General features: G+C 41.5%; 1 protein-coding gene across 1 annotated transcript in view; it reads left to right on the top strand.

Annotated features, from left to right (window-relative positions):
• The window catches only part of SPTLC2 (serine palmitoyltransferase long chain base subunit 2), a 96,685-nt gene extending 82,902 nt beyond the window's left edge, over positions 1-13,783 (top strand). Inside the window, exons 10-12 of the mRNA XM_045822581.1 lie at positions 3,539-3,674; positions 5,967-6,096; positions 13,403-13,783. Of these exons, the coding sequence (XP_045678537.1) occupies positions 3,539-3,674; positions 5,967-6,096; positions 13,403-13,522 (386 nt within the window). The 3' untranslated portion in view covers positions 13,523-13,783. The remainder of the gene's footprint in view (positions 1-3,538; positions 3,675-5,966; positions 6,097-13,402) is intronic.

Below are 13,783 nucleotides of genomic sequence, written 5' to 3'. Positions count from 1 at the left end.
AGGGAATCAAACTGGTGACCTTCAGCACAACACCCAGTGACCTGAGCCACAGTGGTCCGGGCAGAGACACTTTCTTAACATGGGCAAAGTAAACACTGAGGCTATCTGGGCTTGTTCTGTCTATGTTTTAAAAAATGCTTTTGAAGGGAAAAACCACAGGAGTAAAGCATATTTCTTTTTACTCTGCAGTATAATTCAATGAAAGAGAGATATATTAGAAAAAAATAACTTTTCAAATAGCAAAAATAGTACCTTGGACAATGGTTAAAGTTAATGGTGGACAGCTAATACTTTATTAAACATAATGTATTAAAGAAATATGTGCAATATCTACAATATAATGTTTTTGATAGTGTAAATTAGAACAAGGCAGTATTTGGGTAGCATATATATATATATGGGTAGCACTTTTCCATATTTTACCCCACCTCAAATCCCTTAACTTCTATTAATGCAGAAAACTAACTGACACTATTCGGGAGGGTATCTGTTCTATTTTGGGACCCTAAATTGAGAAAACCCTTATCTGCTTTGAGATTATGAGCTTTAAGAAGAAAGGAAGGAGAGGAAAGAAGTACTTTGATTTCATATTTTTCCAGTCAATTATAATTAACTGTAAAGTATAAGTCTGCAGAGTAGCGATAATTTTATTCTGTTTTTCCCAGGAAGGCAGATTGTATCAGCATACCCAGGGACTCGGGGAAGATGAGGAGCTGTGTGATGGAGTGTAGTATGAATGAGGGGAGCAGCTGCGGCTGAACATCATTTATATTTCTGCCTTTTATTTTGAAAGATTTCACTTAACACCGTAAATGTTATTTTTGAAGTTGCAGACTCAAACACAGTTTGTTGATTATGTCATGTTATGTAAAAGCTCATCAGCCAAATTGAAAATTAACATTGCTATTGAAGCAGTGAGTACATGCTATATTCTTTGAAGCGTAAGTTCTGAGTGGATAGCACTAATGCCATTTAAGACAAAATGCTGCCTTCTGTATCCCTTACTTTGTACCAGTCCCAAGAGCTCATAGAGCACTATCTGTTCTGGCTGACACCTGTCTGGGAGGACTTAGGGAATTTTATTTGAGTAATAACACAGTAGTTCCTTCAAACCTTAAGATTACACGGCTGAGACTCCTGAGAATTCGGAATTAAGACTTGATTAAAATAATTCCTTTTGATAATGGCTGAAATGCAGATGGTACAACTTAAAAATCTCTTTGGCAGTGGATAATAAATACAGTTCTGCAGTAGTGCTGGTAAAAGTGATTTAAAGGTATCAATAGGTAGATAATTGTGAGGCTTCTTACACCTCCGTCCTCCACTCTATATAGGCTTTTTGTTTCCCTCAGAGAGTTCAATCTTATGATTCCATCACAACCTGCTGTTAACTTCATGTTCATTACTTCCTTCCTGAGCATAAATTTTAATTTCAAAGAAGTTGAGGACTAAAAAGGACCTATTAAAGATATCTGCTGAGTTTTCTGAGAAGTTACCTGCATGCGTTTACTTTCCTCTCTTTCGTGCCAGGCTGTGGGTTTTTATCAAATAGGTTCTAAAAGTGGTTTCGTTCTAACAAACCACATTGATGAAGTCTAAAAGGCCTTTCCATTTTGGTGGAACTACAAACTGTTGCCAGCTCTGTGTGAGCACTGGGAACTATTCAGTCTGCTGCCTGCTGGTGGATCTTCCCTGGCACCTGAAGGTTTCTTCTCCTATAAGGCTCAAGGGGGCCCTCCTGCAGGTCCCCCAGGTTCCTTCTTTGCACTTCTGTCCTCTCTTGTACACCGCCCCACAGATTCTAGCCCCCTGAGCCTCCCCGACTCCCATCTCTGGTGTCCTCACCTGGCGGGACTAGGTTCCCCCTCCTCGCGCAGCAGCCTGGGGCCTGCGCTGGGCAGTGCGGGCGGTCCAAAGGCTCACTCCCTGTTAGTTAACCTGCTCATGCAGCACAGTCCTGCACTGCCTGCGGCTCAGTGTACCAAAGCCATTGTCTTATGTACTTCGTCCAGTTTTTTATTGTTTATGGCAGGAAGATGAGCCTGTCACTGGTACGCTGTCATGGTGGAAGTGGAATTCTCTTCTTCTAAATGTAGAGTGCGCATATATTGCTATTTCTAGGGGAAAGTTGGGGTACATGTCTCATCACTTCCCAAAATTCCTAAATATAATAATACACTTTAGTGTCTGTTTTATTATTTGTAAGACATATGTCATAATTTAAGTGGTGTTCCTTAGACTTCACACTAAGCTACTCTAGGCTTGAGTAGTGTTCTCTGGTCAACTTAAAATTATTTACATAAACAGTATTATTTGGGGGTTATTTGTAGCAAACTTATCTAGAGTAGCTTCCCATCAGTGATGATATGGTAGAATTCTAATTGTAAGGAAATGTGCTAGTCCTCTATATTTCTGGTTGATTGATTTTTCTTTTAAACTGTATGACATTAGCATTTTTTAAAATATTAAGTTGCTGACTTTCTAATATATGTGAGAAAATGACTGTAGACCATTTTTTTTAATGAACCTATTGGGTGATATTGGTTAATAAAATTACAGGTTTCAGGAGTACCGTCCTGTAATGCATCATCTTTATATTGTACTGTGTGTTCACCACCCCAAGTCAAGTCTCCTCCCATCACCATGTAGCTCCCCTTCACCCTCTACTGCCTCCCTCCTTCCTCCTCTGCAAAACTTTTCTTACCTGGGAGTGTTCGTGGTTAAGAGCACTAAAGAGTTCTGTCGTTTGGGAGCTGATCTTTTGAATTTATGGCTTCCTCTCTATTCCAGAACAATTGTTTCAACGTCTGTTCATAGATGGACCTACCATAATGTCTAAAACAGGCCAAATATTTAGCCAGCCATTAGAGAAATGTGTGTTTTAATTTATTTGTGTTAGAGGAAAGATGAACAAAGTGGGATTAAAAATATGATTTTACATATTATGGATATGCTGTTGCTATCTGGTGGGAGTTTTAGGGAAATGGTGAGATAAAATCACACTCTGAAGATGAACTTTTGGGGCTCTAAATGGCTCCATTTCTGGTCTCATGTGTAAAATGAATCACAGCACGGCTAGTTGGAATGAATATTGAAGTTGAGAGACCTAGATCCCAGTCTCAGCTGTGCCACTTACTGCCATGTGACTGTAAGTCAGCCACCACCATGCTCAGTGAGCATCTCCTGATCTGTAAAATGAAGGTGAAAGTAAACATCACCTGCTGCAAAGGGACAGCAGAGTGTTGAATGAGATGGTATTGATGAAAACGTGTGAGGAGACTTATGTGCAACGGAAATATTAGTTGAAAACTTATTTTGTACATTATTATAAAATCTGTCAACACCTCGTATGACAAAGCAAGATATGTTTATCTTGCTTGTTATTTCATAACAGCTTGTTGTGCAAAAATATTTTATGTTGGAAAAGAAGAAACAAACCGTAGGGCTGATTGATAGAATGGAGATAGGGGCGATTGCGATCTTTTCTCCAGTCCTTTTTTCTTAGTGTTATTTTGTTTTCCTCCCCCTTATTTTCCAGGCAAAGAGTGTATACAGCAGTTAGCTGAAAATACCAGGTATTTCAGGAGGCGCCTGAAAGAGATGGGCTTCATCATCTATGGAAATGAAGATTCTCCGGTGGTGCCTTTGATGCTCTACATGCCAGCCAAAATCGGGTACATGTTGTTGCAGATTACAAGCTGCTCTCTCGAGACTTAAGGTTTCCGTGAGTGAGACTCAGGCTTAGGTGTTTAGTCAGGGAAAATTGTCCTGGCCTCATTATGTTAACCTTTATTTGCTAGATATGCCACAGATGAGTGGATATCAATTTGTAAAATACAGTATGTTAACTTGTTAGTCTTTCATTTAAAAAAATTGAGTTTAATGCACTCTTCTAAGGGGATTGAGTTAGATCAACCAACAGAACACAAAAATAAAAACTCCTGTCCCGTGGAGCTTATGTTCTAGTGGCACAGAGTCAAACATAAATTGCATCATACGCTAGAAGGGGTTAAGGGCTATGGGAAATACAGAGTGAATATGGGGGATTGAGCATTCCCTGTGGGTGGGCCGTTTACAGTATTAAATGGGGTTGTCGGGGTGGGTCTTAGTGGGAAGGGAAGATAACATCTGAGCCTAAAGGAGCTGAGAGCGTTAGTTAGCCACTTGGAGAAAGCTTTTGTGCAAAGGCCAGAAGGCAGGAGCATGCCTCACCAATGGGAGGGAGAATAGCGGGGAGGTGAGGGGGGCTGAAGTGCGGCTGTGCCCCTGGGGAGGCGGGTAGTGAGTGAGCCCTGAGGTCAGGACATGTTGCAGTGCAGTGTAGCTGAAGTGCAGATTGCACCAGCTTCTTGGGCTTGTACGAGGTGTCTGCAGTGGAAACCCCTGCCCTGGAGTAGCTTCCAGTGTATAATAAAACCAGAGAACATTTGGAAACTAAATATGAAGTGAACCGGTATAATTATTTGCAAAATAACTACATGCAAATTGCACCAGAGATGTAAAATAATTGGGATTTGTGAGTTTTGACGGGTCTTAAATATAAAATTGGATAAGGTTTGTTGAAGTCAGGAAAGTGGCAAATATTTTCATTCACCTTTGAATCCTCATTGCCCACCACAGTCTCTGGCATTCAGAAGCCACTCAGTAAGTGTATACTAAAGTGAAGAGGAAGAAAACTTCAATCAGGGAACCTGGAAATACAGTGATTGTGAAGATGCTAATGAGGGGGGAATTGGGCAGAGGTGCTCACTGAGGGGAAAAAAAGGAGTTCCGTTTTCAACAGGAATCGTGGGCAGTTGGCCTGTGGCCTTCAGAGGCCATGGTGGGAGTGAACCAAGCAGAGGTGTAGAGTTTTCCTCATTCTTGGAATGGAATTACCAGGTAACTTGAAGAGTTACTCGGTCTGGAGGACTGACTTAGTTGAGAACCCTTTCTTTAGAGCGGGTTCTACCCTGACTGCATATGTTACAGCTAAGACTTAGAGAGGCTGGGGCAGAGCTGGAAGGAAGCACCGGGCAGGAGGGAGCCTGAGCTGAAGGTGCAGGGCCCCCGGGCGCTCTCTGCCACAGAGGCAGCCCGTGGAAGGCCGTGCTGGTGCTCAAGGGGGTGGGGGAAAGCTGGCGCTGATGGAAGTAGTCACTGGTGTAAAACACGTGAGATTTTTACGTCTTAAAACAAATGCTTTAAACGGCTCAGGGAAAAATAAAAAAGGAATAAGGTAAATCAAAAAGAGAAAAAGATAAAGTGTAAGTTAGTAAATATGACAAAATTTACATAAAAGTTAGAACTGTGTTCTTTAGACAAGACACAGAGCTGGAGAAAGGTCACATGCCGCCACCTTGCCTTGGGGTGGGGTGTTAAATGACAGCTGAGTGACCCAGCAGCTGAAGCCTGGGGATGTGCTGGCTTTACGGACGCCATAGGAAACCCTGAATTCCAAAGGCATCTTGACACCCAAGTCAGGCAGAGATTTGCCTGTTGTTGGAGGGAGGGAGAGCGTAGTTCTGGCGGGCCGTTCTGCCAGCAGGAAGCTGTCCATGGTACAGCAGATCCTCTGCATCCTTATGATCTTTAGGCTTTTTTAAAACTACCAAGCCTTACATTTCAAGGACCAGGATTTAAACTCAAGTTCATTTTGAAGCTTCTGAACCACTGTTAACTGACTGGGACACTTGAAGGCCACAATTGCACATTATTTTAGGCAAGCCCTATTAAAAATTGCTCTCTGCCAACTGCATTCTTTCACCTTTGTGAAGGAAATCGTTTGGGAGGCAACCACTTTAGGGTTGAATAAAAGACGTCTTTGTGGACTGTCCACTTGTACTTTAAAAGGGGTTCGAGGAAATTCCTAATAGAAGACTCCAATGCCTGTCACTCAGAGGAGTTTAGATCATTCATCACTGCAAGACCTTAGTGCTATATGCATTATGAGCCTTCTTGGTTCTTTTCCCCGTCTCCCCTCACAGTGCCTTTGGACGGGAGATGCTGAAGCGGAACGTTGGAGTAGTTGTGGTGGGATTTCCCGCTACCCCGATTATCGAGTCCAGAGCCAGGTTCTGCCTGTCAGCAGCTCATACCAAAGAAATTCTCGATACTGTAAGTAGACACTTCTACCTTCATATAAGTATGCCTTGTACTAAGAAGGCCTGATTATCCCATGAAATTAACCATTTGTTGTTCTGGTGTTCTCTGAGCACCTAAGATATTTAGCGGTACAATAGGGGAAGGAATGTACAGTGCTACTTAAAACATTGCTATTTTACAAAAACAAAACAAAACAAAACACCCCACAAAACTGTTAGCATCACCCTCCAGATCCTGTGTGATCATCAGGATTCTGGAAATTTCCTGGCTTTGTTTTGTTCCCCTCCCTCCTTCGTTATGGCCTCTAAAACCATACAGTTCTTTCTACTCGAGCTGTTTCTACTCTAAACTTTCTTGAGTGTTTTGTGTCTGTGGGATCTCCTCTCTTGAGCCTTCTGTTTCTTTGCCCTGCTAGCTCCTACGCATTCTTCACATCTCCACTTAAAGAAAACTTGCTCAAGGGTATTCCCAAACCCTGTTACTTGATGTTTTTCCTTGGACTCTTAGGATTTTCCCAGTAAGTTATTCATACCTGTCATTACATATGACAGTCTTCTCCATTAGATAAATCTTGAAGATAGGAACTAAGTCTGTTTTGCTCATTCTCTATCCCCAGGGCCTAACCCAGTGCCAGGCATATAGTAGAGGCTCCTAGTTATTATCACAATTATTTATGGTCTCTTACTATATTCTCATCTCTTGATAGTCTCTTAATGTGCTATTTGTACACATCTAAGACTTCAGACTTTAAATAAATATTGCTTTCTAGGAGTTTAAAGCTCTAAAACATGATGTTTGCATAAAATTCATTGGAGAGCAACTAATCTTAAAGAATGTCATGAATGCGGGTTTTTAAATTTCATTATAACAATTTAATTGACATTTTCTATTTCTAAGCAGCTGAGGACTGGTTTTTCCTCCTGTTTCTACATAGCAAAATTTCTACACGTATAAGTATATTCTTAATCACACTCAGACACTGAGAAATTGGATTCAGCTTATTAACTGTATCTTTGTTTTTCTTTGTCTTAATTTTGATTAAGGCTTTCAGATTTTTTTTTCCAATAGATTTCTCATTTCTAAAAAAATTTACTGGTGAATTTCTGTATTGATTTTTTTTAACTTTGTGATAGCAGGAATACATTATTCTTCTAACAACAACTTTGGTTTTCTTTTGTTTTTTGCCCTTGTAAAACATTTCAGTGGGAGGAGAAGGTCAGTAAACAAGCATATAATCATAAACTAAATTATCTAATATTTGAGGGGTATAAATACTTTGGGAAAACGAAAACAAATTAGTAGATATTTAGAGTGAGGGGATGGAATTTAAAACAGGAGGACATGCTAGGCTGATGTTGAACATTTGAACAAAGGTTTGAAAGCAATTAAGGAGTTCGCCAAGTGGGTATCTTGAGAAAGAACATTCTAGACAGAGGAAACAGTGAAGAGGCCCAGAGGCAGGAGCATGTGTGACAAGTGTGAGAACACAAGGCTAAGGCAGAGGAGTAACAGGATGGATGTTAGAGTGTGGAGGGCCTTGTAGGCCCTTGCAGAGATGGGCTTGTATGTGTGTATGTATGTATGTATGTATGTATTTAGATAAATATGTACTTGTTGCCATTTTATTGGCAACTTTTTTTTTTTCTTTTTAAAGAAAACCCTTTAACATTTTATATAATACTGGTTGGTATTGAACTCCTTTAGCTTTTTCTTGTCTGGGAAGCTCTTTAATCTGTTTTTTATCTTTCCAAATAGGTTTTCAATTTCTTGCTCTCATCTCCTTGCAGCACCCCCATGGTGTGAATGTTGGTACACTTGAAGCTGTTCCAGAGGCTTCTTACACTATCCTTGTTTTTTGAATTTTTTCTTTTTTTTTTTTAAGGATTTGATTTATTTTTAGAGAGAGGGGAAGGGAGGGAGAAAAACATCAATGTGTGCTTGCCTGTCACATAACCCCCACTGGGCATCTGGCCTGCAACCCAGGCATGTGCCCTGACTGGGAATTGAACTAGCGACCCTTTGGTACACAGCCCATGCTCAGTCCACTGAGCTATACCAGCCAGGGCTGGGTTCTTTTTTCTTTTTGCTGTTCTGATTCGTTGTTTTTTGCTTCCTTATATTCCAAATACCTGTTTTGATTGTTGGCTTCATCTGCTCTACTGTTGATTCCCTGTAAATTATTCTTCATTTTAGTTAGTGTATTCTTCATCTTTGGTCCTTTTTTATACTGTTGAGATTCTCACTAAGTTCATTGAGCATCCTTATAACCAGTGTTTTTGCAATCTATATCTAGTAGATTGCTTGAGAGATTTTAGGACAATCTGAAGCATAATCCTTGACAGGCCATTTGTATGGAAACAGCTTGGGTGGGCCCATAAATTGGGTGGAGTATGGTCTCAGGGAATCACCAGGGTGGGACAGACAGATGGCTAGGTTGATGGAGACTCAGATATGGTGCCTGCCCTGTCGGCTCTGTGAGGGTAGGGCTCATCAAAGGAAGAATGGCCTCCGCCTGCACTTCCGTCTGGAAGAAAGATGTCCCCCACGGTTTTCACCCGTGATACTAAACAATTCAGTTCCTCCTCATATGCCTCAGGTTCCTTTCAAGCTGCTGCCCCAGCCCTGGAGCTCAGAGGGATTGAGTCTGAGTAAGTCCATGCAAGGGCACTTTAAGAGAAACTGCCTGGGACGCCAGAAGTCCTTTGTCTCACTCAGCCACAATCCCCCCACCAGTTTTCACAGCCAGAAGTTATGGGGACTTCTCTTCCTGGCTCTAGAACCCTGGGCTGGGTGGCCTGGTTTGGGGTTGGGGCCCCTTGCTCCCCAGAGGGAACCTCTGCAGCAGATATCCTTCCTGATTTTTATCTGCCTGTGTGGGTGTGGCTGCTTCTCCGCCCCTCCAACCATTCTCCATGTGGCTTAACTCCCTAGGTGTAGGACTTCCAGTGAGCCAGATTTCAGGCAGTTCTGAATGTTGGTGGTTCGGTGGTTTATTTATAATTTTGATGTGGTTGTGGGAAGAGGCAAATACTGCATTCACCTACACTGCCGGAAGTTCTGGCAGCAACTTTGGCTACTAGGAACCGTACACATTCATGAAAGAATTTAGACCTAACTAGGTATCTAAGCAGATTTCTGTTGCCAACAAATATGCCTGCCAATTGAGAGTTCTAATTGTTTTCATAAGATCCACCTGAGGGATTATTTGACTTTGCCTTCCATTTCATTTTTTTTAAAGCATGCAGTGCATTTTTTGAAATCCTAGGTTTGCAGTAATTTTGTTGTTATGTTTTATGGAACTAAATATGAACATTATTAGATACAAAAGAATTTTTGTTTAGTAATGGGCTTTGTGACATGATTCTATATAGAGAAAATGCTGTAAATTCACACACAAAAAAAACCCAACCTGCTACAGCTGATAAACATAAAGCCAGCAAACTTGCAGGTGAAAGATCAACACACAAAAATTAGTATGCTTCAGTACACCAGCACTGAACAAACAAAATTAAGGAAATTTTATTTATGGTAACATTTAAACATTGCTGAAAGACAAGAATAGCTTCCATGGGGTAGCTCAGTTGGTTAGAGCATCATCCAGATACACCAGGGTTTCAGGTTTGATCTTGGGTCAGTGCACGTATAAGAAGCAACCAATGAACGAGTGAATAAATGAAACAACAAGCCAATGCCTGCCTCCCTCTCTCTCTCTCTCTCTCTCTCTCTCTCTCTCTCTCTCTCTCTCAAAAATCAATACATTTTTTAAAAATGTTTAAAAAGAAAAAAGACTTAAGTAAATGGAAAGACATCCCGTGTTTGTGGGTTGGAAGATTTAATATTGTTAAGGTGGCAGTATAGCAAGGTCCATGGATCCAGGGCAATCCTCATCAAAATCCCAATGGCCTTTTAACAGAAACAGAAAAGCTGGGCCTCAAATGCATAAAGAACTGTAGGGCCCCGGGTAGCCAAAACAGTATTAATAAAAGAAAATTGAAGTTGGAGGACTCAAGCTTCCGGATTTCAAAGCTTACTCCAAAGCTACAGCAATTAAAAACAATGGGGTTCTAGCATAAGACTATACATGTAGACCAGTGGAAAGAATTGAGAGTCCAGAAATGAACTCAAGCATCTGTCCCACGCCCCCCCTTTTTTTTTGGTTAATCTTCACCAGAGGATATGTTCATTGATTTGAGAGAGAGAGAGAGAGAGAGAGAGAGAGAGAGACATCAGTATGAGAGAGAAACATTGGTAGGTTACTGACCAGGGATCAAAGCCACAATCTAGTTAATTATGTGCCCTGACTTGGGGGTCAAACCTGCAACCTTTAGTTATATGAGATCATGCTCCAACCAACTGAGCCACCAGTTGCTTTTTAACAAGGAACCAAAGCTAGTCAATAGGGAAAGACTAGTCTTTTCAACAGATCTTGCTGGACAACTGGATAAGCACATGCAAACGGATGAAGTTGGACACAAGCAACATGGGTGACCTTTGCGAGCCACCTTTGCTTCACTTGCTAAGTGAAAGAAGCCAGACACAGAAGACCACATTCGTGCAAAATGTCTAGACTAGGCAAACTCGTAGGATCAGAAAATAGATTGGTGGTTCTCAAGGCTTGGGGGGAGGGAGGAATGAGGATTGATTGATACGAGTATGGGGTTTGTTTGTTGAGGTGACGTGCTTTAAAATTAGATAGTGGTAAAAGTTATACCACTCTGGATATACTAAGAAGCATTGACTTTGTACACTTTAAAAAGGTGAATTTTGTGGCATGTGAATTGTATCTCATTAAAGTGTTATTTTTAAAAATGAGGAGGGCAGGGCTATTGGCTCATGGGCACAGCTGCCCTAAAATACTCCCTTATTAAAGGGCTGTGATCAACCCTGTAATTAACACTTTTTCCCTAAGAACCCATCTTGCCCTGTGATCCAGAGGTTTGGTGTAGACTATTTGTTAACAAATGGTGGTCCTTGTGGTGGTTCCTTATTTCTGATTTAGCCAGGTAACCCCACATAATGGCCAGCAGTTTGTAGTTGTAATTTTATCTTTCACGTAAATAAAATTTATTCACCTGAAGTATTTGGTATGGAATTAGAGATTTTGTTACTGACATCTCTTTGGGCTACTGTGGGTTTATTTCTGTGTCTATTCATTTTCTTTCTTACTCTGATAAAAAAAAATACTAAGTTCTTCTGAAGTCGGAGTTTATAAATGTCCTTACTCTGTGATCTTAGGAAGTCATGTGTTGTTTTAAATTAATAAGTCCTATATCACAGGTCAGGAGCATAAATGGCTAATGTGTTCTCCCAGCTGAAATTCAGCCTTAAATGGCTTTGATACGGAGCTTTCAGTTAACCCTCTTCCTCAGATGTGCCCCTTTCTGCTAGAGTACTGAAGTCCAGCTCCTAAGTCTGCTTTAGATTTTTCACACTCAGAGTGAAGAATATTATTATATCTTATGATAGAATAAATAAGGAATACTATTAGTGGGGTTTTTTTCCTCCCTACAAACACTGATTTTTAAAAGTTTAAAAACCAGTAAATGTGTCTTTTTACTAATAATGAACTGATTTCCCTTTTCTGAAACAGCTGGACATTTTCATTCTGGGTTATAAGAGTGGACGGAGATTTATGTGCTGTGATGGAAATTTGGAAAGTTACAGGGCTCCTACTGTCCCCCTGACTGCTTCTTAGTCTAATGAGATGGTGTCATCGGTAGGGCCCTTGTCCTAAGCCAGGGCACATTCATCTCAGATTTGTTATTAGACCCACTAGGTTAATATCCACAGATGCTTGGAGAACTACCATGAATTGCAAACTGCATTCGGTGACCTGTGCCTGGCTGCTGTGGCTCAGTGGTTAAGTGCCAGCCTGCAAGCCAAAGGGCCATCAGTTCAATTCCCAGTCATGCCACAAGCCTGGGTTGCAAGTCAGGTCCCCATTTGGGGGCATGCAGGAGGCAACTGATTAATGTATCTCTTACACATTGATACTTCTCTCCCTCTATTTCTCCCTCCCTTCCTCTTTCTCCAAAAATAATAAATAAACCTTTTTTTGACAAAAAGGAAAGCCTTAGTATCTAGGATTTGAAAATTTCTCTGTCGTTCTTGGATTTTTCTGAGAGATATCTGGGCTTAAACTTTCCCTATCCTTCCAGTAAACTTTTTCTGAGAAATTCTGAACACATGTCCCTTTCTTATATTGGAATTCTCTGTTTCGACTCTCTGTATGCTGCTTTTTGGAAACATTAACTCTCTGAACTATGAGCCATACTTTGCTGTGTGAATGTCCAAGAACTTACTTTTTAAAAATGCACATAAGAAACCATCCACAGATTGCCTCTGGACAGGAGGGGCTAGTGTGCCAGTCAGGACGAGACTGTTCATTTCATAACTTGCCGTAGTGTTTGAGTTTTTTTGTAAGAAACGTACTTTCTTTGAAAAATAAAGGGCTGATTTTACAGAAAAGAAAGTTATACTGAGACAATTAGAGTTTAGATGGGAAAACAAGGTAGAGGTAATCTCTCAAGGTTAGGATTTTTAAGTTCAGATCCCAGACTGCAGCTCTGCCCTTCCCCTCCTCCTCCCCTGCCCGCAGCCCATCAGAGTCTCCTTCGCGGCTTCCACCTTGTCTCACGGAGTCGGTGCAGCAGCCCACCTGGGCACTCTCTCCATCTCGCATCTAGGAAGCATCTGGGCACAGGTTTCTCATCAGCTCTCTTTAGCGTCGTGTTGGAAGGAGCAAGTACTGAAATGTGAAAGGAGGGGCCCTGGCTGGCGTAGCTCAGTGGATTGAGCGCGGGCTGGGAACCAAAGTGTCCCAGGTTCGATTCCCAGCTAGGGTACATTCCTGGGTTGCAGGCCATAACCCCCAGCAACCGCACATTGATGTTTCTCTCTCTCTCTCTCTCTCTCTCTCTGTCTCTGTCTCTCCCCCTCCCTTCCCTCCCTAAAAATAAATAAATAAAATCTTTAAAAAAAAAAAAAAAAAGAAATGTGAAAGGAGGGGACCACAAATCTTGGCCAGCCTAGCAAGTCCATGTTGCATACTCCTTTTTCTACCAAGCATAACATACATTGATGAATTATGCCCTTTATCCTGCGTTCCTACTATTCATGACCCTTTATTCACGATCAGCCTGGCGTCCTTTCCCAAAAAGCGGCTCTTCCCACAGCTCTGCTGTGGTCTGTGCAGAGCAAATGCAGACACAGGCGGGCCACCAGAGGATCACCTTGCCACAATTGTTTTCAGGAAAGTAAAGCTCCAGGCATGCCTGCACCCTCCTGGCTCTGACTCCCCTCTGCTCTGTATTTTTAGGCTTTAAAGGAGATAGACGAAGTTGGGGACCTGTTACAGCTGAAGTATTCCCGTCATCGGTTGGTGCCTCTGCTGGACAGGCCCTTTGATGAGACTACATACGAAGAAACAGAAGACTGAGCCTTTTTGGTGCTCCCTTAAAGAAACTCTCCTCACCCAGGACAGTGTGTGGCCTTTCTGAGCCAGTTCCAGGAACCACACCTCTGTGGCCATCTCATGTGAAAGACATTTCCTCAACTACTGACGGTGGCCACCTCCATTCTACATGGCATTTTGTAAATAGTGGGAAAAAACTGCTTCACATCTTCCTTTGCTACATTTCACCTTTTAAAAGAGGTGACTCACTTTGCTTTTTTGTTCATTAAAAAATGTTTTATTTTA

Source organism: Phyllostomus hastatus, unplaced genomic scaffold (assembly GCF_019186645.2).
Source record: "Phyllostomus hastatus isolate PE091 unplaced genomic scaffold, TTU_PhHast_1.1 phas_scaffold_501, whole genome shotgun sequence".
Lineage (NCBI taxonomy): Eukaryota > Metazoa > Chordata > Mammalia > Chiroptera > Phyllostomidae > Phyllostomus > Phyllostomus hastatus.
Note: the sequence above shows the minus strand (reverse complement) of the source record. Positions and strands in the feature narration are given on the sequence as shown.